At 39.5% G+C, this 24891-nt stretch overlaps 1 protein-coding gene across 1 annotated transcript; it reads left to right on the forward strand.

Annotated features, from left to right (window-relative positions):
* Positions 1-762: 762 nt before the first annotated feature.
* On the forward strand, positions 763-4533 carry LOC307123414 (uncharacterized protein; the record flags this gene model as incomplete). Its single annotated transcript, XM_079811943.1, has 2 exons — positions 763-1196; positions 1590-4533. The coding sequence occupies exon 2, from the start codon at positions 2581-2583 to the stop codon at positions 4531-4533; it is 1953 nt and encodes a 650-aa protein (XP_079668069.1). The 5' UTR covers positions 763-1196; positions 1590-2580.
* Between the last annotated feature and the right edge of the window lie 20358 nt (positions 4534-24891).

The following is a 24891-nucleotide window of genomic DNA, read 5'->3' on the forward strand; positions in this document are numbered from 1 at the left end:
TCCCTCAGAATGGACCAAAATATTACAAGAGACCGAATACAAATAACAGGAGAGAGTCAAAGAGGTGCCTGGACTGATCTCGGTCTCTGGCGATAATGATGGAGACACTGAAACAGAACAGAAGACTTTTCAATAATCATGTTTATTTTTTTAAATTGACCACAAAATCATAAACTCACCATGAAGAACATGCAGATAAACACGTGCATCAGGTCCTTGTTGTTTGTCATTCACAAATTGTCGGCAGGTGTAAGATCCATAATCTTCTTTTGTGACGTTGTTGATGTTCAGGGAGCAGTTAAACCCCAGACTCAGTCTCTCATGTCTCTCTGTGTCGTTCTTCTTTATCCCTCCATTAATCAGTTCATTTGCAACTGAATGTCTGTCATCGTTCCATGTGGTTGATGTGCAGTCAGAAAGAGCATTATTACAGGGCAGACGGACATTTTCACCAGAACTGACGAACACATGAGTCTCATTCACTCCACTGGTGCCTGAAACATAGAATATTTGAGTGATCATTATGCTATACATTAATAAAAAAAAACTACAAACAAAGCCCTGTGACAACAGGACATTCTCAGGGTCAAATGGCAGTCATTCGGTAATAAAACAGCATTTGCAAACGCGACAGTGGCTCTTAAATCAGAACATGAATGTTAGGAATAAACTCATTCCCAGACTCCATGCCAGACCAGCAAACATTTCTATGTATGTATGTAACCCAGGTCATTAACCTAGGTCATTAATATTTATTGGCAATTTTATTTAACTATTATTGTTATAATATGTATAAAAGAAAGAAGAAATATGCAGAAATATTGCTCCTATAAATTAAAATTAGAAATACTCCTGAAACCATTGCTCATTGGTGAGGTGAAAGGTTAGCCCCGCCCCCTGAAAAAAAAGTTTGCGCACAAGCAGGCAGAACGAGAGTGAACTTGAGCGAGAGAAGACGCAGTTGCGCAATATATGATCAGAATCCTCTGTCTAGTAATCCAGCAATCGATTATTGGCAAGTTGAAACCTAAATCTGTGATTTATAACTCCTAGAAGGTAAAGTTATGAGAATTATAGTGTACACGTGACGAAGTTTGAACAGGACATGACAAGACAGACGAAAGGATAACGTTAATCAACGTCTCTTTCGGGGAGAAACATCTGTTTTTTTTGTTTCTGATTTATATTTCTCCTTGGTGAGTACAAACTTTGTTATAAAAAGTGTATTCTGTTGTTTTGATTGCAAATACTGTGAATTGTTAGATGAAAATGGAATTTAAAAGGGTAATGAGTGATGTAAAAGTTTTCAAAAATGCTTTAAATGTGTTAAATCTTTGTATATAGTCATGTTTAAAGGTTTGTAGAATATTTCACGTGTTAGACAGAAATTATTTCTTATTGTGAACTATGCACCATGCGGTGCTAGCTTTGCTAACAGTGTGCATAGACCCTAGTGTTCAATTGAGCACATGGTGATTAGCGCGTGTGTTCTCATGCACGTGTAAATGATTGAGCCAGAGTTTGATTTAATTTTAAATGATTTATTTGGACAGTGACATTAATGCTTATTTCGGCTTTGTTGTTGCAAGGCCGGGTTTTTTTTTTTTTACTGTCTTTCTTCACTGAGAATTGTGTTCCTGAATCCTGTCCTTGCTGAATCTCCGTATTCCGTTCGGACTGGCGAGCCATTCCATCATCTCGTTCCTGGAAACAGAAAAGAGTGTGAAATTGTCAAACTGGTAGGATCAAACTATTTTTGAGTTTTTTTCCCTCTCTCCACCTGGATTTTCAGTGGGTCGAACAGTGTGTTTTTTTTCCTGGATTTAACTTTTTTTCAGTTTTGCTGGACATTGCTCTCATATTCTTGAAATTGAGACCCTTAACTCGAACTGAACTGGACATTACGTTTGAAAAACATCCTGAAGTTTATTGTGAAACTGATTTCAAGCCTTAAAAACTGAATGTTTTTTTGAGAAACAGACACTGACTTTGAAATTTACTTTGTGAAATTCAGTATTTTATTATTTTGAATCCTTATTGGGTGTTTGAATTGTCATATTTGTTTTGGTTTTTTTTTTTGTTTAAATATATTTTGGGTCTTTACTATTCAAATCATTTGTTGTTATTTCTGTTTTGATTTTATTTCATTAAGAATTTAAAAGAGACGAATCAGTCGAACCGTTATAATATAATTATTTTTTCCCTACTTGATTGACTCTGTTATTTATTATACTTTATCCTGTGTGGTAAATTGATTAGAGACATTTAATAGATTATATTATTACACTTATTACTTACCTTTGCTTCAGTGAGACGATCCAAATCTTCTGATTCTGGTCCAAAGATCCCCACGTTTCGCGTTGCTCCATAGTTGTTGCTGCTATAGTGACCTAGTTACTGTGAGAGTAGTGCTATCTAATGTGCGTTACATAAAACTTGGCGAGCCAGCCAGGAGCAAAATTACAGCATAGTGTAATAGTTATATATCAACTTGATAACCACAACAGACGATAAAGAGCTTAAGTAACAAGTAACCCCCCCCTCCCTTCACTGAAAAGAAAATCTGTCCTACAAGCAGAGATGGAAGTTGTGAAACGTGAGAAGATTGACATCAAGAAAACAGTCATTGTAAGTGGCTTAACTCATTCTGACCTTGATCAAGAATTAGAAGCCTGCATAATGAAATATGGGTCCATCAAGCGCAACTTAATTATTGATGATCCCAACTCAGAGTACCACCGTAATGCCATTGTGGAATTTTCTGATGAATCTGCCATGCACAATTTGGAGTCTTCACTGCCGATGACCATCACAAGCACGGTTGATGCTAACATTGTCTTTCATGTGCGCAGCTTGGGAAGTGTGTACACACCTGCAGCAGGTAGCAGTGTTACGGAAGATTATTTGGAGAATCTGCAGGCCATTGCCAGTGCCAGTGGAAAAACACTGCAGGAAGTGCTTCAATGCGAGCTGCAAAAGATTTCCACATTGATGTTCCCAGAAAAAGAATTAGTGAGACCTGAGCCAGAAGTTGAACAGCCTGTGTATGACAGCGGCATGCATGTGAGTACCCTTCCATACTTAAATAAGGAATGCCAACCACCTGCTGTTATGCAACACGGCCAAGCAGAAACAAAAATGATGTCATCACTAGAGCTCTCACCACTACCGAATGATCCAATCCGAGAACCTGAAAACCCTGCCAAGGGGAGCGCACAAACAATGTCACATTACCATATGAGGAGTGCTGATGCCAGTGTTTCTGAAACCATGTCCTTGAACATACCAACCAGTGCTTTGACTCCACCAGGAATTCAACGAGTAGTCATGGAACATGTAGTAAGAACAAGTGATTCCACATCCTCTTCTCATGTTGCCTTTCGTCTCAAAGTCTTTTCTGGAAGGAGCCCTCGCCCCAGCCATGAACCTGATTTCGACACCTGGTGTGCGAGTGTAGACTTCTTATTGAACGATAAGTCTCTCTCTGATCTACACAAGACTGGGAAGATCCTCGACAGTCTGCTGCCTCCAGCCTCGGATGTTGTCAAGCACATCGGTTCATACGCCTTACCATCAGAGTGTTTGAAGCTGTTGGAGTCTGTCTATGGCTCAGTGGAGGACGGAGATGAACTGTTTGCAAAGTTCATTGGTGCCCTGCAAAATCAAGGTGAAAAACCCTCCACCTACCTTCACCGTCTTCATGTGATGTTGAGCACTGCGATTAGACGAGGTGGTATCGCTGAAGCTGAACGGAACCGTTGTCTCCTTAAGCAATTTTGCAGGGGTTGCTGGGACAACAGCTTGATTGCTGAATTGCAGCTGGAAGGAAAGAAAGATACACCCCCTTCTTTCGCTGAACTTGTAGTACTTATTCGTACTGTAGAAGACAAGCAGTCACTGAAAGAAGAAAGGATGAGGAAGCATCTTGGATTAAACAGACACGCTCCGATTCCACTTAAGTTACGATCAGCATCTCACCAACAGTCTGTATACTGCAGCGACATACCTGATGAGCCCAATGATGAATTACCCAGTCAGTTAAGTGCAAAGCAGAAGTCTGTCAAGCCTAAAAGCAAAGTTGAAAAGTCTGAAGTTGAAAGTCTGAAGAAAGAAGTCGCAAAACTTCAAGCACAGATTAACATGATGAAGACTGAGCCTGTTCGCAAAGAAAAGAGTCCCAAGGTGGATGAAATTTCTGAATTAAGACAGAAAATAGCGGAGCTCCAAGCTCATCTTGTCCCAAGATTTCAAGGGGAATTTCAAGAGAAGTCCCCAGCTTTGAGCACTTTTCCTGTGGAATACCGACCCAAATCTAGAGAATCTGAGCTGAACAAGAACTCAATACCCACCTGGCAGTCACACATTAGACCTCGTCCTGGTTATTGCTTCCGTTGTGGAGAGGATGGACATCTTGCGGTTAATTGTGAGAACGATGCAAACCCTCGCAAAGTGGATGAGAAACGCAGTGAGTTAAGAGAGCGACAGGCCAAATGGGACCTTCAGAATGGTTTCAACTCCAAGTCTTTAAACTGAAGTCCGTCTCTGTTGCTGGGCGGACAGAGACTAGAAGAGAACAATGCCCTAAGAAGAATGGATATCTGTTTCACCAGCATGCTCACGGGTCCTCATGTTGTGGACTACCTAACGGATTAATAGGAACAAGGTGCACCACCAGAATCCACATTGAAGGGAGAGAAGTGAACTGTCTCCTAGACACCGGATCGCAGGTGACAACCATTCCTAAGTCCTACTATGATAAGTTCTTGTGCAAGCACCCCATGAAATCCTTGGATAATCTTCTAGAAGTTGAGGGAGCCAACGGACAAGTTGTGCCCTATTTGGGTTATGTCGAGCTTAATCTGAAGTTTCCCAAAAATTTCCTTGGGGTGGAAGCAGAAGTCCCAACCTTAGCTCTGGTAGTCCCTGACTTGACGAACATACCACAGATCTTAATTGGTACTAATTCGCTTGATGTGTTATACACCAACTGCACTCAAGAGAACACAACCAACCTCAAGTCCCTTTGCTATGGCTATCAAGCTGTGATAAATGTACTGGAGAAGAGGAAGCGGCAAGCTTTTAGTGGAACTGTAGGGTGTGTAAAGCTGAACGGTAACCAACAAGAGGTTGTACCAGCAGGATGCACTGTAGTTCTGAATGGACATATTCAAGTTAAAGGCTCTCTCTTTGAAAAATGGGTGACAGTGGAACACCCTACCACAACATCCTTACCTGGTGGTCTATTAGTGGCAAGTTCTCTGCACAGTCTACCTTCAGGGCAACGCTTTGCTCAATTTCCAGTTGTAGTGAGGAATGACACTCAAACTGATCTAGTGGTTCCCCCAAAGACAGTCATAGCTGAAGTCCATGCAGTCCAGCAGGTGATGGAAAAACCGTTATCCAAAGTCCATGCTGAAAGTGAAAAGATGAAAAATATTCCGTCAGACATTCCAATTGACTTCGGAGATTCTCCTCTTACGCCAGAGTGGAAAAAGAGAATAACATCCCTGTTGAACTCCATGCCTGACGTCTTTGCATTACATGACCTAGACTATGGTCACACCGACAAAGTGAAGCACCGAATTAAGCTCAGTGATGAGACACCATTCAAGCACAGAGCCCGACCAATTCACCCACAAGATGTGGATGCAGTCAGGAAGCATCTCCAAGAGCTTCTTGAAGCTGGGGTTATTAGAGAATCAGAATCCCCATTCTCATCTCCTATAGTTGTGGTGCGAAAAAAGAACAATTCTGTGAGATTGTGCATCGATTTCAGGAAGTTAAATTCTCAGACAATCAAGGATGCATATGCTCTTCCTAACCTGGAAGAAGCCTTTTCAGTCTTGACCGGATCAAAATGGTTTTCAGTCCTCGACCTGAAATCGGGCTACTATCAAATTGAAATGGAAGAGTCTGATAAGCAAAAAACAGCCTTCGTATGCCCATTGGGATTCTGGGAATTTAACAGGATGCCACAAGGAATCACAAATGCACCAAGCACGTTTCAACGATTAATGGAACGCTGTATGGGAGATCTCAATCGGACGGAAGTGCTTGTGTTTATTGATGATCTGATAGTCTTCTCAAGAACTCTGGAAGAACATGAAGCTCGGCTGGTGCAAGTGCTCAAGAGATTAAGGGAATTCGGACTGAAACTCTCACCTGAGAAATGTAAGTTCTGCCAAACATCTGTCAGATACTTGGGCCACATAGTATCCCAGCATGGAGTTGAAACTGACCCAGAAAAAGTTGAAGCCCTCAAAACCTGGCCAAGGCCGGAGAATCTTAAGGAGCTCAGATCTCTTCTCGGATTCTCCGGGTATTATCGGAGGTTTGTACAAGACTATTCGAAAATCATAAAACCTCTTAATGATCTTACTTCTGGGTATCCTCCATTGCAGAAGAGCCGCAAGAAAAAGGTTGATGAGACAAAGAAGTATTTCAACCCGAAGGAACAGTTCGGTGAAAGATGGACTCAAGAATGTCAGCGAGCATTTGATACTGTCATTGAAAAACTCACTTCTGCACCAGTATTGGGATTCGCCAACCCTAAACTCCCGTATGTGTTGCACACAGATGCCAGTACCATCGGACTGGGCGCAGCATTGTACCAAGAGCAAGAAGGACAGATGAGAGTCATCGCCTTTGCAAGTCGAGGACTTACCAGAAGTGAAGCAAAGTACCCCGCCCACAAGTTGGAGTTTCTGGCGTTGAAATGGGCCGTGACCACCAAGTTCAACGATTATCTGTATGGGACTGAATTCACAGTGGTAACTGACAGTAACCCGTTGACCTACATCTTGTCCTCTGCAAAACTAGACGCCACCAGTTACAGATGGTTGTCAAGTTTATCAACCTTCACCTTCAAGATACAGTACCGAGCTGGGAGTAGAAACCAGGATGCGGACGGACTTTCCAGGCGACCACAAGCGGAAATTCCAGATGACCTGGAAACCCAGAAAGAAAGGGAAAGAATTAGACAGTTTACTTACCAACATTTGACAGAAGACTCACCGACAGTTGTTTCTGCAGAAGTCATAACTGCTATCTGTGAACGTCATCAAAATGACCAGCCCGGTGATGATCCTGATTCTTTACACCCCTCTGTGACTTTAGTTGAATCACTTGCTGTTGATGTAGATGCCTTACCTCAAGCGTTCCAACAGGAAGATGCTTATCAGTTCACAGAAATTCCTAAACTTTCTGAGGAAAACCTACGGGAAAGACAGAGAACAGATCCAGAAATAAGAATAGTCATCCAGCAACTGGAGTCTAAGGAAAAGCCCTGTCTCAAGACTTTTCCACCTGAATTAATTCCATGGTTCAAAGAATGGAATCGTCTGGAATTGAAAAATGGTATACTGTTCAGGAGAAGACAAGAGCAAGGAGATGCAACATACCAACTGGCTTTACCTGTTGATCTTCGTGCTGCGATCTTGAAGGAACTCCATGATGAAATGGGTCACATGGGCATCGAACGAACTCTCGACCTAGTTCGATCAAGATTCTTCTGGCCTAAGATGGCCTCAGCAGTAGAAAATAAGGTCAAAACCTGTGAGCGTTGTGTTCGAAGAAAGACTTTGCCTGAGAAAGCTGCTCCATTGGTGAACATCAGAACCAGCAGACCACTAGAGCTAGTTTGTATGGATTTCCTGTCACTAGAGCCTGACCAGAGTAACACCAAAGACATACTGGTGATAACTGATCATTTTACCAAGTACGCTGTTGCTGTACCAACGCGCAATCAGAAAGCCCAGACAGTGGCAAAATGTCTATGGGACAATTTTCTGGTGCACTATGGATTCCCGGAAAAGCTTCATAGCGACCAAGGTGCAGACTTTGAGTCACGCACAATTAAAGAGCTGTGCAAATGTGCTGGAATATCCAAGACCCGAACCACTCCCTACCATCCGAGAGGCAATCCAGTAGAACGCTTTAATCGAACACTTCTACAGATGTTGGGAACCTTGAACAACAAGGAAAAATCAAGATGGAAGGAGTATGTCAAACCTCTAGTGCACGCATACAATTGCACTAAGAGTGATGTGACAGGATTCTCCCCATATGAACTAATGTTCGGGAGACAACCACGACTACCGGTTGATCTTGCGTTTGGTTTACCTGTGAATGGACAGCCTGAATCTCACTCCAAGTACGTCCAAGTTCTCAAGAACCGACTGGAAGAAAGTTACAAGGTTGCAACCAGAAATGCTTCAAAGGTAGCGGAACGAAATAAGAGGAGGTATGACAAACGTGTTGTTGCCTCCACTCTTGAAGTCGGTGATCGGGTACTTGTGAAAAATGTTCGTTTGAGAGGCAAACACAAGCTTGCAGATAAGTGGGAGCCTGATGTTTACGTGGTAACAAAGAAAGCATGTGACTTACCCGTTTACATGGTAAAACCAGAAAGAAAGGATGGACCTTTGAGAACTCTGCACAGGGATCTGCTGCTGCCTTGTGGATTCCTGTCGGCAAGCGCATATGATGAACCTGTCGAAAGAAAAGTGATTCAGAGACCCAGAACCAGAGCCAGATGTGTTGAGGAACCTGAGGAGTTTGAAAGTATGAGCGAGCATTCAGAGTCACCTTGTAATCAAATGGGCTATTATGATCCTGGAATGTCTTTCGAGATTGAAACCAGAATTATTTCCAACTCAAACCCCACTTCTCTTTCCAACAGTGGAAGAACAGTCCACTTACCTGGTACTGAACCTGAAATGGAAAAGGGTGAAGAATATCCTATCCCAAAAGATCCTGTGGATAAAAGAGACTTACCTGATGTGGAATCCTCCAATGCAGAGAAAGATGATTGTCCTACTCCACAGCAACCGGTAGAGAGCAACCTATCAGATCAGCCTGAAATTGAAGTTTGTGATGAAAGCTCAGTTGTGGAATCTGGAAGAGAAACGACGCAGGTTACAGATCAGGAGCAACCAGGTACTCACAGTGGATCATCTGAAACTTCAAATAGGAAATGTGAAGGAAGTAGCTTTCCCAACCGAAGAGAAAGTGATACTCGCAAAGACTCCCAAGAGAACCAGAGTAAGGAGACTGAAACTGAAAGTCTCAGACGTTCAACCAGACTATGTGAAGCTCCAAAAAGACTTCATTACCCACAATTGGGAAATCCTCTCAGTTTAGTCATTCAATCCCTGTTCTCCAGTCTGAGTGCTGCAACTACTGCTTCTTTGGAAGATATGAAGCCCTATAGAACTCACTCTCCTGTTGACATCATCTGAATTCCATTATGCAGAGGGACCTGCATACATTTAGGAGGGGAGAGTGTAACCCAGGTCATTAACCTAGGTCATTAATATTTATTGGCAATTTTATTTAACTATTATTGTTATAATATGTATAAAAGAAAGAAGAAATATGCAGAAATATTGCTCCTATAAATTAAAATTAGAAATACTCCTGAAACCATTGCTCATTGGTGAGGTGAAAGGTTAGCCCCGCCCCCTGAAAAAAAAGTTTGCGCACAAGCAGGCAGAACGAGAGTGAACTTGAGCGAGAGAAGACGCAGTTGCGCAATATATGATCAGAATCCTCTGTCTAGTAATCCAGCAATCGATTATTGGCAAGTTGAAACCTAAATCTGTGATTTATAACTCCTAGAAGGTAAAGTTATGAGAATTATAGTGTACACGTGACGAAGTTTGAACAGGACATGACAAGACAGACGAAAGGATAACGTTAATCAACGTCTCTTTCGGGGAGAAACATCTGTTTTTTTTGTTTCTGATTTATATTTCTCCTTGGTGAGTACAAACTTTGTTATAAAAAGTGTATTCTGTTGTTTTGATTGCAAATACTGTGAATTGTTAGATGAAAATGGAATTTAAAAGGGTAATGAGTGATGTAAAAGTTTTCAAAAATGCTTTAAATGTGTTAAATCTTTGTATATAGTCATGTTTAAAGGTTTGTAGAATATTTCACGTGTTAGACAGAAATTATTTCTTATTGTGAACTATGCACCATGCGGTGCTAGCTTTGCTAACAGTGTGCATAGACCCTAGTGTTCAATTGAGCACATGGTGATTAGCGCGTGTGTTCTCATGCACGTGTAAATGATTGAGCCAGAGTTTGATTTAATTTTAAATGATTTATTTGGACAGTGACATTAATGCTTATTTCGGCTTTGTTGTTGCAAGGCCGGGTTTTTTTTTTTTTACTGTCTTTCTTCACTGAGAATTGTGTTCCTGAATCCTGTCCTTGCTGAATCTCCGTATTCCGTTCGGACTGGCGAGCCATTCCATCATCTCGTTCCTGGAAACAGAAAAGAGTGTGAAATTGTCAAACTGGTAGGATCAAACTATTTTTGAGTTTTTTTCCCTCTCTCCACCTGGATTTTCAGTGGGTCGAACAGTGTGTTTTTTTTCCTGGATTTAACTTTTTTTCAGTTTTGCTGGACATTGCTCTCATATTCTTGAAATTGAGACCCTTAACTCGAACTGAACTGGACATTACGTTTGAAAAACATCCTGAAGTTTATTGTGAAACTGATTTCAAGCCTTAAAAACTGAATGTTTTTTTGAGAAACAGACACTGACTTTGAAATTTACTTTGTGAAATTCAGTATTTTATTATTTTGAATCCTTATTGGGTGTTTGAATTGTCATATTTGTTTTGGTTTTTTTTTTGTTTAAATATATTTTGGGTCTTTACTATTCAAATCATTTGTTGTTATTTCTGTTTTGATTTTATTTCATTAAGAATTTAAAAGAGACGAATCAGTCGAACCGTTATAATATAATTATTTTTTCCCTACTTGATTGACTCTGTTATTTATTATACTTTATCCTGTGTGGTAAATTGATTAGAGACATTTAATAGATTATATTATTACACTTATTACTTACCTTTGCTTCAGTGAGACGATCCAAATCTTCTGATTCTGGTCCAAAGATCCCCACGTTTCGCGTTGCTCCATAGTTGTTGCTGCTATAGTGACCTAGTTACTGTGAGAGTAGTGCTATCTAATGTGCGTTACATGTACATTTTTATTGACTCTTTTGCATGAGAACGTGTAGAAATGTGTTTACCCGTGATAAGTGAGCAGAGAATGACCAGTCCCAGCAGACACAGATCACACTTATCAGACATTTTCTGTTTCTGTCCGTCTTCCCTTCTGTTTAACAAACACCAGCCCCTCAGTACAAACGGTTCAGCAATCCCTTGACTTAATGTGTAGAGACTCATAAAGTCTAGCATGAATGTCCAGGCCCTCACCAGTTTTTATAGTTGAGATATTGAGACAGACACAGAATTCAACTGTATGAAGCAACCTGCTAAAAGAGAGAAGAGGAACTACCAACAGAGTCCACAGCCATTAGCTAAGTGAGTTCTGAGTAACATGAGTAACATGTTTCCAAACCTCATCAGTGATATCACAGCTCTGAAAACACTATGGGAAGCATGTAATGTCACAATAAAAGCACAGCTCACATAAACCTTGCTCAAAACCAGAAATAAATGTTACACAAGATTATGAATACAATACACAAACTAACAAAGGGGAAGCAAAGAGAAAAAAAAAAAACATATATTGACTTAAACATGTCTGTTTCCACTGTATCAGACTGATTCTCCTCTGTTATGTTACTCCTATCAGCCTCCTGATCTTGATTCAGTGGAGGATTAATTTCATGTGATGCTCCTGTGCTCTGACTCTGGTTCGATCCAAAACTTAATGTCGGAATCAGGGATTGTTGTAAATCTGGTGGTGAGAACAGAAAAGAATCAGAGATCACTTTTTCAAATGGCTCTGACTGAGCACGAGTTACGGCACACGCAGCAGGAAAATGCCTAACAAGATCAAGCCAGTCTTGTTAGGCATTTTCCTGCTGTGTGTGCCGTCAGGCCAATCAGGCTTTTCAGACACAATTGAAGAATGAAAGACTTTGCCACCAGCTAAATAATTTCCTAAAATCATGCTTATCCCTTCGATAGGCAGGTGTGAATGCACGCAAGTTCACGAGACTCGAAACAAGATCAGACTTTGGATGAATGCTATGCAGCATAATTGAGATGCAGCCCAATTCGATCTCACAGACTAGCACATTAAAATCAGTGTTTGAATCGACAGAGAATGGACAGAATTAGAGACTGGGCTGCTCCTGTGTCTCTAAACATCAGGATTGGTTTAAAATCAGATTCCTCAGAGAGAGCTACCAAGCTTCACATTACAAATGGACTGCATGTACTCGGGCCAGAAAGTACACTTACAGCATTACTCTCAGGAACGGCATTGACAAATGCTACACTCTTGCCCAAATGCTAAACTGCCCGCTCCAAGTGGGACTCTAACAAGGAGGCTAAAGGCTGGAACCTCTCTTGTCAGTCGCTAGAGTATCTCTTGAGATCAGAGGAGTGAGGTTTATCCACACAGCGACTACTAGCTGACCTCCGTTACACTTACCCCCCATAAACCTCACTCCCATCCGGGTCACGGCACCAATGTAACCCCTCCTGTTCGAACTTCCTGCTCCAAGCGAGACCTTAAACCCAGCTCTGCCAGCATGAGTCAGACACTCTAACAAAGAGACTAAAGACACCATGATAAATTAGCGCTGAAATGGTGTGTACAGGGTTATTTTTGAAGCTAAGTATTTAAATGAATCATGAACAGTGATTTACTAAGGTTTCTGCTCGTCAATTTACTGGTGTTTGCGCCATTATTTACCGCCCAAAAAACGCGTGTCTTAAAACAGATGCTAACAGGTAGATTGCAACCTTATGGAAATGATCTGGCTGCGTCTGTGTTCATCAGCAGGTCACGCACAGAACTGTCCAGTCCCATCTGCGCTTTTATGGAATTGCAATCTCACACTAATTTGCCTTGTGTAGTAAATATGGCCCTTAGACTTCACAGCAGCTTTTTCCACAAAAACGATAAGGTGTCCTGGGTTGAGACAGTAAAAAACACCTGCTTAGCCTGATTTTTCTTTGAGCCTTGCAACACCGGTTTAACACCAACAGCCACTGACAAGCTACCTTCTCCACCTCTGATGAAGATTTAACAGGAAACACAGAAGTAAAGACCACACCATTTGTTAGTGTAGATCAAGTCACCTTGTCATTAGGATATGTACGAAAACTTTTAAGTTGGCTATTATTAAACCACTTATTAAAAAAAACGCAACTTGATCCTACAGAATTAGTAAATTACAGGCCAATCTCAAATCTACCCTTTCTGTCAAAAATACTTGAAAAGGCAGTGTCTTCACAATTATGTTCCTTTTTAGAAATAAATTGTATCTGTGAGGATTTCCAGTCAGGATTTAGACCGTATCATAGTACTGAGACTGCTCTCATCAGAGTTACAAATTATTTACTCTTATCATCCGATTGTGGCTGTATCTCTCTATTAGTGTTACTCGATCTTAGCGCTGCATTCGATACTATCGATCACAACATTCTTTTGAATAGACTCGAAAATTATGTAGGCATTAATGGAATTGCATTGGCATGGTTTAAATCATAATTATCTTACCGTTATCAGTTTGTAGCAGTAAATGAAGAGATGTCACACCGATCACAAGTTCAGTACGGAGTACCGCAGAGCTCAGTGCTAGAACCGTTGCTTTTCACACTGTACATGCTACAACTGGGAGATATCATTAGGAAGCATGGCGTTAGTTTCACTGTTATGCTGACGATACTCAGCTCTATATTTCTTCACGCTCTAAAGAGAAACTTACCAAGTCACAAGATTAACGGAATGCATAGCTGATATAAAACATTGGATGACCAGTAATTTCCTGCAACTCAATTCAGAAAAAAACTGAATTTTTAATTATTGGACAAAAAAGCTCCACAAGTAGAAACCTAGAATACTGTCTAACACTTGATGGCTGCTCTGTCAAGTCCTCGTCGTCAGTGAGGAACCTGGGTGTGCTCTTTGATACCAATCTTTCGTTTCAAAGCCATGTTTCTAGCATCTGTAAAATTGCATTCTACCATCTTAAAAATATATCTAAATTACAGCACATGCTCTCAATGCAACATGCTGAACAGTTAGATCATGCGTTCATGACCTCAAGGCTAGATAATTGTAATGCTCTTATGGGTAGTTGCCCTGCTCACTTAATAAACAAACTCCAACTGGTCCAAAACGCAGCAGCTCGAGTTCTTATTAGAACCAGGAAGTATGACCATATTAGCCCAGTTCTGTCAACACTGCACTGGCTCCCTATTAAACATTGCATACATTTTAAAATCTTGCTTATTACTTACACACTTAGTTTTCACACTGCATGACTATCTGGGGTATCGTTCAGTCACTGCTGTGTTCACACTGACCGATGGATCGGTGACAGGAGGTTTCGCACTGCATGACTTTACAAGAGGAAGAATCGCAGACAACTCTGTCTTGTCCAGAAACTACGTTACACAACCAAACACGTGCGGCATCTCCTTTGTATGAACTCTCAGGTGTGTCCTCAGGTCTGATGCAATAAAAAATGATTTTCCGCACTGATCACATGAGAACGGCTTCTCTCCCATGTGGATCCTCAAGTGGTTCTTAAGGTGTAATGATTGAGTGAAACTTGTTCCGCACTGATCACACGTGTGTGGCTTCTCTCTGCTGTGAATCCTCTCATGTGTTTTCAGAGTTGATGACTGACTGAATCTCTTGTCACAGTGTGAACACTTGTAAGGTTTTTCTCCAGTGTGAATTATCTGATGCTGTTTTAAACAGTTTGCTGAAATAAAAGTCTTCTCACACTCAAAGCACATGTACTCTCTCACACCAGTGTGTATTTTCTGATGTAGTTGTAAACTATACAGCTGTGAAAAACTCTTTCCACACAGAACATGAATTTGGCTTCTCCTTCGTATGAACTGCCTGGTGTGTCTTCAGGTTTGATGTACTAAGAAATGTTTTTCCACACTGATCACATGAGAACGGCTTCTCTCCAATATGAACTCTCATGTGAAGCTCAGGATGTTGTTTGCTTGTGAAACTCTTCCTGCACTGATCACCTGTGAATGGCTTCTCTCCGGTGTGGATCCTCATGTGACGCTTAAGACATTGTTTAGATGTGAAACTCTTTCCACACTGAATGCAGGTTGTAGATTTCTTGGCTCTTGTTTTCTTTATAAATGTCTTTTTAGTCTTTGAGTGACTCAAAAGGTTTTTCTCCAGGTTTGACATGATGTTCCTCCTCCACTTCACTCAGTTCTTCACTCTCCTCGATCTCTTCCATCACGTCTGGAATCAAAGACATTTAAATTTTATTTTCAGTACATCAAAATAATTGAAAAAGAGAAAAATGAAGTGAAAAGACATGAACCTCTAAACCTGAGCGAGGACCCAGACGCACCAACGTTTTCTTTGCTTAAATTAGCTCAAAATTACTGTCAGATGTAAGTAATTACTTTGACAAACTATACATCATTAAAAAGATCTAAGACTCAAGCGTTACTCGGTGTTATTCTCAAAGTCTTATAGTGACCGTAATTTGTTAATATGTGTCAGGAGTTATGAATATGAAAACCGGCGTCTGTACCTTTTGATTGTAATATGAGCGTTAGCCGCTCCCATTCAGATAAATCTCCTCTATGGTCCTCATGAAGACTTGCGACAAAACAACATCCCTCAGGGCTTTTAAAAGTGAGCAGATGTGGAGCAATTTTGATAGATTCTCATGTTTGTGTCAAATTTCTATACAGAGAAGTATTATTTATTCACTCTTTACCCAAAATGCGCAGATGTAATCATTATGACCGCTGGATACTCTGAATCGAAACAATACACTGAATGCTTAGAAGATGACAATAAACATCAGTTAGCGTTTTAGAGTGTTCTCAAAATAAAACCATATGACATGATCTTGAAAAACATTTAATACAATTCAGAGTTTTAGACTTATAATATTCACATTTGAAACATAACATGGTCAGACATGTGGCTTCAGCTGTAGTGCATTTCTAGATAGCTACAAGGCCAAATTCAATTTCATAAATATATTTAATAAAAATACATTTCTAATAACTTTGAAGCTTGTTATAACTATTTTTTATGAAGAAGAGACCAGAAAAAGAGATGAGCAGAAACACAAGAACTACAAATTACTTAAGCCACAGCCTTAGATGAAATCAACTGAAGACATTAAATCTCTGAAGATCTCATCAGAGGAGGATTAACTCCACAAACAGCATTACCAGCTCCGCACATTACTAACCAGACTGACTTTATTTTGTTTTGATCTACAAAAGATCATCTACAAAACTCTGTGTTTCATTTGAAGTCATCATAACAGTGATCAGTGTTTCCATTAGTTTGGCTCTTAACTCTTACAAACCCATTTCCAAAAAAGTTGGGCACTGTACAAATTGTGAATAAAAAAGGAATGCAATAATTTTCAAATCTCATAAACTTATATTTTATTCACAATAGAATATAGATAACATATCAAATGTTGAAAGTGAGACATTTTGAAATGTCATGCCAAATATTGGCTAATTTTGGATTACATGAGAGCTACACATTCCAAAAAATTTGGACAGGTAGCAATAAGAGGCCGTAAAAGTTAAATGTACATATAAGGAACAGCTGGAGGACAAATTTGCAACTTATTAGGTCAATTAGCAACATGATTGGGTATAAAAAGAGCCTCTCAGAGTGGCAGTGTCTCTCAGAAGTCAAGATGGGCAGAAGATCACCAATTCCCCCAATGCTGCGGCGAACAATAGTGGAGCAATATGAGAAAGGAGTTTCTCAGAGAAATATTGCAAATAGTTTGAAGTTTTCATCATCTACAGTGCATAATATCATTATGTTACAGTGCATAGGTAAAGTGCTGTCTGTATTTTGGCAGTTCTCGGGAGAGATTTGCTTTGTTAAAATCCCCAAGAATGATTAGAAGAGAGTCTGGATACCTTTGTTCCGTTTCAGCTATTTGATCAGCCAGCTGTTGTAGCGCCGCGCTCACACACGCGTCTGGAGCGATGTACACACTCACGAGAATGAATGAGGAAAACTCCCGCGGCGAGTAGAAAGGTTTACAGTTTATGAAGTGCGCCTCTAGATTAGGAGAGCACATCTTCTTCAGCATTGTTACATCTGAACACAAACTTTCGTTAATGTAGAAACACAGTCCTCCACCTCTCGTTTTCCTGGTTAGTTCCGTGATGCGATCCGCTCGGAACAGCTGGAAGCCCGGCAGATGTAGTGCATTGTCCGGTATGGCTTCACTCAGCCAGGTTTCAGTGAAGCACATTGCAGCAGAGTTTGAAAAATCCTTGTAAACGTGGGTGAGGAGAAGAAGTTTGTCCGTTTTGTTAGGAAGGGATCAGAGATTCGCAAGATGAATATTGGGGAGTGCAGTGCGGAGGCAGCGCGCGCAGAGTTTAACCAGCGCGCCTGCTCGCTTCCCCCGCGTTTGCGTCTGGCCATGCGTTTTAAAGACACAGCTGCCATTCCGACGTGGATATCAAACAAACCGTCCGAATAATCAAAAACTGTAGAAATGTTGTCTGGTGTGTGTTTCCTAATGTCCAGTAGTTCGTCTTTGGTGAAACTGATCGGAAAAGAATGACTAAACGCAGAACAAACAAACAAAAACAACACAATACCTGCAGAGCTCAACACCGAGGCAGCCATCCGCGGCGCCATCTTGGACGGGATTATTCCCATCCAAGATGAAAAAGAGTTGAACAGAAAGAGTTGAATAGAATAATCAGATGTCTAGATAAATGGTCAATAATGAATTGGCATTCTAACCTAAATTCGAGTTCATAATAAAATGGAGTCAGATAAAGCTATATTGGAATTAAATCCCTTTGCACCGCTGAAAAGACCGAACGCACTAATCGTAAGCCTTCATTGGGACGAATGGGTGGGCCTTACATCCTTACATCTGCAATTTTCTCAGATTGTCTTATAATTATAATTCACAATGTGTGATTGTCACTCGCGTGAACATCCCTTGCCTATGATTTCGGCCATTTGTCTGCGATTTCGCAAAACCTGTTGGCGAGTCAAAATCTGGGCTAAAATCTGGCAGTGTAAACTCGACGTTACTATTACATCCAGAGTCTCTCCTCTCCATCACCAGCTTCAGGTGGAGAGGAGAGATTTTTCTGTGATTACCTAACACACAAGAGACTTTATTGCTACTAAAGATGAACTACTTACAGTGATTTCAGACTGTAGGGATGTGGTTTGTCCACTGCGTGGATCTTCATGTGTTTCTTCAGGTAACTTTTAATAGAGAAACTCTTTCCGCACTGATCACACGTTTGCGGCTTCTCTCCGCTGTGGATCCTCTCATGTCTTTTCAGATTTGATGACAGACTGAATCTCTTGTCACAGTGTGAACACTTGTAAGGTTTCTCTCCAGTGTGGATCCTCTGATGCTGTTTTAAATCACTCGCTGAAATAAACGTCTTCTCACACTCAAAGCACATGTACTCTCTCACACCAGTGTGTATTTTCTTATGTTTATGTAAATTACACAGCAGTGAAAAACTCTTTCCACACACAGAACATGAATGTGGCTTCTCCTTCGTATGAACTGTCAGGTGTGTCTTCAGGTCTGCTGCACTAAGAAATGTTTTGCTGCATTGATCACATGTGAACGGCTTCTCTCCGGTGTGGATCATCATGTGACGCTCAAGATTACATTGGTTTGTGAAACTCTTTCCACACTGATCACATGTGAACGGCTTCTCTCCAGTGTGGATTCTCATGTGGTTCTTAAGGTATGATGATTGCGTGAAACTTGTTCCGCATTGATCACACGTGTACGGTTTCTCTCTGCTGTGGATCCTCTCGTGTCTTTTCAGATTTGATGACTGACTGAATCTCTTGTCACAGTGTGAACACTTATAAGGTTTTTCTCCAGTGTGAATCCTCTGGTGCAGTTTTAAATGGCCCACTCTAGTAAAAGTCTTCTCACACTCAAAGCACATGTACTTTCTCACACCAGTGTGTATTTTCTGATGTTTATGTACTACAGGTTTTTCTCCAGGTTTGACATGATGTTCCTCCTCCACTTCACTCAGTTCTGCACTCTCCTCGCTCTCTTCCATCACGTCTGAAATCAAAGAAGTTTTTATTTTATTTTATTACGATCGATCTCAGAATGTGCCAAGCTGTGACGTCCCTCAATCCCTCATGTGTACTCATGCGGGAGCCGAAGCTCATTAAATATGCAAAGCTCATCCAATCATAGCTGGCACGCCCATTAAAAACTGAGCATTCCAGGAGAGAGGCTCAAAACCAGGGCAGAAAATATTATTCATTATGATGGTTTTGAATATAAAAAAATAATTTAACGCTATAAGTTCAAGACCTAAGACAACAAAATATATATATATATATATATATATATATATATATATATATATATTAGGGCTGAACGATACATCGAATTTTCATCGTCATCGCGATATGAACTCGCGCGATGAACACATCGCAACCGACAGCCTGACACGATGAATAAGGGAAAACAGTTTACATGCGCCAATCTGAGCAATGTATTCTGAACACTTGGATAACTTCCACATTGAATTGCATTTTATAAGTCTAAGAATGCGGCCATCAAATCCTGCTTACTAAACATATATTATAAAATATTTAGCTGCCGTCAACGGGGCCAAAGGCGCTTGGGCTAGTAAATCAGCGCATAGGAGAATGTAAAGTTGCACGACAACTAAGCAGGGAGCACCGGCGGTGGTCGGCCAAAAGACCTTTTTCTGTTTGTGAATGCTGTTTTACGTGAATATTAATGACACGAGTGAAGCACAAAGCTTCATTTACAAAATAAATAATAGGTTTGCAATTAAATGTTACATCGCAGCCATGGAAACATATGGATTCAGGCTGAACGAGAGAGGAAACTTTGTGTGGTGAGACAAATTTAAGATTGCTTGCGTTTTGCTATCTGGTCACACGATTTTCCTTGAATTTAACAATAGGCTTAGGCTTACTCCATTTTATTCTACTGGACATGGAATCTCTTATTTGTTTCCCCAAATCCTCATTTACGTCTCTCACAGGGGATTAAACGTGTCTTCTTGTTTGATTAATTTAGGAGTAGCCTAGGCTATATTTGCATCATTTACTGTGGTAAAGTAGAAAACGGAGTAGGACAGATACATTTTACTTCAAACTTTACTTTATTTATCACAGTTTGTGCTTGCTATTAGACTTGGTCAAATTTATGTGTAGCCTATAGCGTATTTCATACACGCTGGAGATTTTTAGTTTCGCTTTCTCTCACAGCGCATAATCAAACAAAGCCTCAGTTCTTGACCCTGCGGAAGATCATTTCGTTCTTCACATTTTACTACAAGTAGCCTATCAGTTTTGGAACATCAGGAGAAAACATTAAGATATCAGAAAACGATGCTTCTTTCCTGCTCGTGTCTTCCCTTTTAGCGCAAAGAGGCATGACGCACGTCTGTGAGGAAATATAAACAAATTTTTTCTTTAACTAATATTTAACTTATACTATTTATATTTAGATTATTTACAGATATTTATTTAAATGTTTTACAGACTGTAGTTTGTTGTTTCACTGCCGGAAGTATGTTTGAGCCTTTTTTTTTTTTTTTTTCAAAATGTAGGCTATTTAATATATATATATATATATATATATATATATATATATATATACGTCAATCTCAATTAAATAGCCTACATTTTGAAAATAAAATATATAAACGAATAATATATTTAACGAATATATAACGAATTTATATAATATATAAAAAATATATATAGGCGTGCGTGCGTGTATAGCCGCCACCCCAACCACCGCGGCACTGCACAGTTGCACTGCCGTGTTATATTTCGTTCTCCCTTCTCTTTCTTTAATATGAAATGCTGTTTGAATTTCCAAGATAGAAACGCATTCTTGCCCTGGCTCTGTTGTTCTGGCTCCATCTCCATCTCTACCTCTAGCTCCCGCTGCTCCTCTTCCGACTGATCACGCAAACCGTGCATTTTTTCGTTTTCATTTTGGGGCTTCTGAGAAATGCATTGAGTTGCCTTAATTTATTTAGAGAGTAAATAAACTCATGAAACAGAGAAGTAGGCTATGGTTAATGTCATCCATTGATTTCAACAATGTAACTATTCTAAATATCAACTATTTAAATTGTAACTGTAACAGAATACAGTTACTCATAATATGTATTCTGAATACGTAATGCCGGTACATGTATTCCGTTACTGCCCAACACTGAACACGACCTATTAAAGCACTAAGACATGGGAACAGTATAGCTAACATTCACATTTGAATATTTATCGCAAGTCATATCGTCATCGCAATATTAAACAGTTATCGCACATCACAGCTTTTCCTCATATCGTGCAGCCCTAATATATATATATATATATATATATATATATATATATATATATATATATATATATATATATATATATATATATATATATATATATATATATATATATATATATATATATATATATATATATATATATATATAAAGCCTGTTCATGACCCCTTTAAGAGCTGGTCACACTAGACTTAAGTATACAAGTTTATAAACCTCCCACAACTGACCATTTGTTGAAAACAAACAAACAAGAACATTTTGTATATTTCATGGTTTAACTGGATATCTAAATTTGCTGAAGTATTGAATCTTTCTAACATGAATGTTCTCCAGCATCATGAATGAATGAAGAATAAACACCAACCTCTTTGTTCTTCAGGATCTTCAGTGTGTTTCATTCTGCATGTTCTGGATCACTCGTGTTCTCACTGTCCTCTTTAATAAACTCAAGTCTTTGCAGATTTCAGCTCTTCCTGATGCTTTGATGCTCGTCTTCACTTGTAGCCTGATGGGAATATTCCAGCATTTATTGATCAACTGATGTGGGAGGAGCTTCACTGATGATGTGATGTGATTGATATGGGAACTGGGGGCCGTTCTTCGTACGTTGCTTATTACATCTGAGATGATTTGACAGATCCCAGATCTTTTAATCGTGATAACTGATGTCTGGCTAATTTGGTTCTTCAGACGAATTTGCGGATTGGATTAAAATATCTGGATTAAATGATCTAAAATCACTGCGCGTTCTTGTGTTCCCTGAAGAGGGCAGATGCATCGATACTTGAAACCACGATCAGCAATGCAGCGATTGGCTGGCGTCAAGACAGCAACGTAATGACATCATATAATTAAAAAAGCCACCTGGCAAAAACCTTGACAAATTATACAATAAAAACTCCACGAATTTCTGAACCTTTATAAGGAAAAAGCCAAACGACCAAACCAACATAAAAGTTATTATAGATAAATGATAAATATTTTTTAAACATGATTACCAATTATTTATATTCACGATTTTATACAGTATTTGTACACCCTTTACATTTTTATTTCAATGTTGTAATTTAATTTTAATTCAATTTTGAGCAGATTTGTAACGTGACAGTATTAAAGTTTCTTAAGGGTCAAGATCAAATTATCTGCATCTCTTGCGCTGCATCAAGCCACTCCCATAATATCTGTGATCACTTAAATTAATGCACGGCTCAGAGTAACTGTACAACGTGTGTAAACCTCCAATAAAATTATAAAGTAATTATTCCATCACAAATAAATCGCTCAATCAAGTGGCTGTGTCTATATTATTATATACAACATTATAATATTATATACATTCTCATATACAATATAACATTTTTATATTATTATTATTATTATTTAAAATGATTATTATTGCCCCTGGTTCGGGGAACTCTTGTAATAAAGTAGCAGTGGCTGGGACAGATTTTAAGTATCAACTCAAGATGCAATCTAATCCTGTTTACATGAAATAAGCTGCTCATGAGCAGGTTTAAGCTTACGGACCTGTTACTATGACAGCAAGTCCAGGATGAGCGTCGAAGAACCAAACAATCCGAGATCATGTCAAATCGTCAACAATCAAATCCAGCTAACTGAGTTAGCGACGTACGAAGAACGGGCCCCAGATCTGACAAAAACAAAAATATAACCGTTATTACGTTTTTTTTATACTATTAGACAACAGAATAAAAAAGTAAATGTAATGCCAATTCTTTTAAAATTAAATAAATGGAAAGAAAAAAGTTAAAAGCACCATTAAATCCCCTCAGTCTGTTGAGCCCAATGAAATGAGCTTGAAGTGTGAATTTACAGGAGATGTGAAGACATCATCATAATAAATGAGGTGAAAACAGGAACTATTGAGATGAAATAAAGAGTCTTTTCAGCAGCTCTGTTAATATTGATGAGCCTCAGACTATCAACACTCATTCAACAAGACATTCAGGATCATCAGCAGATCATCTCACTTTATTCTGACTGTTTACTCTTACAAAAACATTATTGCAGTCAAGATACTAAAATCATATTAAAGTGCCCTATTAAAAGATAATACAGTTATTTACCACACCATGACATTAACACAAACACTACACTCAGTTAAATTACTACATAATATATCCAAATTAATCTAATTATAGTTATATTTTATAATAACTACATTCAATGTAATAAAATAATTAGATCATTAACATGTTAGTTTTGTACAGAAACTGACAATGATCATAAAACCTTTTAAAAAAAGAGCAGCACAAAGCAATATTTAATATTCCCAGTTTCAAAATGATAATTTATGTATTGATTTTAAATATCTCACGTGGCTCATCATAAGCTCAATGTAACGTAACGAACCATTTTTAAAATATGAGCTCAACACTTGAAATGATTCCCATCAATTCCCCTCACAGATCTCAAACTTTGACTTTTGACTTGACATTCAGTCACAGTTCTCACTGAAACATCGACACAATCACAATCACACACACACACACACACACACACACACACACACACACACACACACACACACACACACGCACGCACGCACGCACACACACACACACACTCGCGACGCTCAGGTCTGAATGAACTCAACACATGTTCCTCTCATGCTCGCTGCTGCCCACACTAAATGTTTATTTCAGGAGGAAGAAGCCAGAAAAGACGCTCCAGTTGCCACAGATACAGAAATGAGCCTGTCGCTTCATCAAACTCTATAAAGTGTGTGTGATGGTGTGTAAATATGAGGAGAAATACCGCGAACTGCTCGACTCACCTCAGAGACCTCGACGCTGAAACTCAATGGAGGGCGGAGGGCGCGAGCGGTGACGTCATCGATAGTAGACGCACCAATAAATACAAAAAAAACATAATCACACATTATTACACACCGCTTCTCTGGTGATGCAGACAGTCATCATTTCAGTTTTTGTACAAACTGTGTGTTGTTTAAAGTTCATATAGTAATTGTTCTGAATTCATGAAGCCTTGTGGTGTGAATGAACATCAAACTGAATAGAACAAACTCTTTGAAATGTGAATATGATACTGGATATCATGAGTTAAACTGTTAATAATGCAGACAGACAGCAATCTCATTCAATGTCAGTCATGTGTGCGGGGAAATATCATTTATTAGGCATTTAAAAGCTCAACAAAAAGCAAACATGATGCTTCGTGGCTTTCAGAAATAATTATGAAATTATTCCTGGGGCCTATACCATGAAGCCGGTTTAGCTGGCTAGCCAGATATGTTTAAGCTTAGTTTGTGCCAATCATGGGTTTAAGGTACCATTAAAGTGGTTTGGCTTTTAGCTGTGTTCATCTCCATAGTAACTTACGCTCCACAGCTAACCTGCTCCAGGGCAGGTTATGTTCTGGATAAGAGATCTCAAACTGAAATTGGACCAATCAGCTGTGAGCAAAAGTGACACATATCTGATGCAATAAAGTCACTCCCCCTTTTTCTACTCCAAATTAAAGGTCACTACATAGCAAATGGCTATTAAAGACTTAAACCTCTGGGCCCGTATTCATAAAGAATCTTAA

This window comes from Gobio gobio (assembly GCF_949357685.1).
Source record: "Gobio gobio genome assembly, chromosome: 1".
Classification (NCBI taxonomy): Eukaryota; Metazoa; Chordata; class Actinopteri; order Cypriniformes; family Gobionidae; genus Gobio; species Gobio gobio.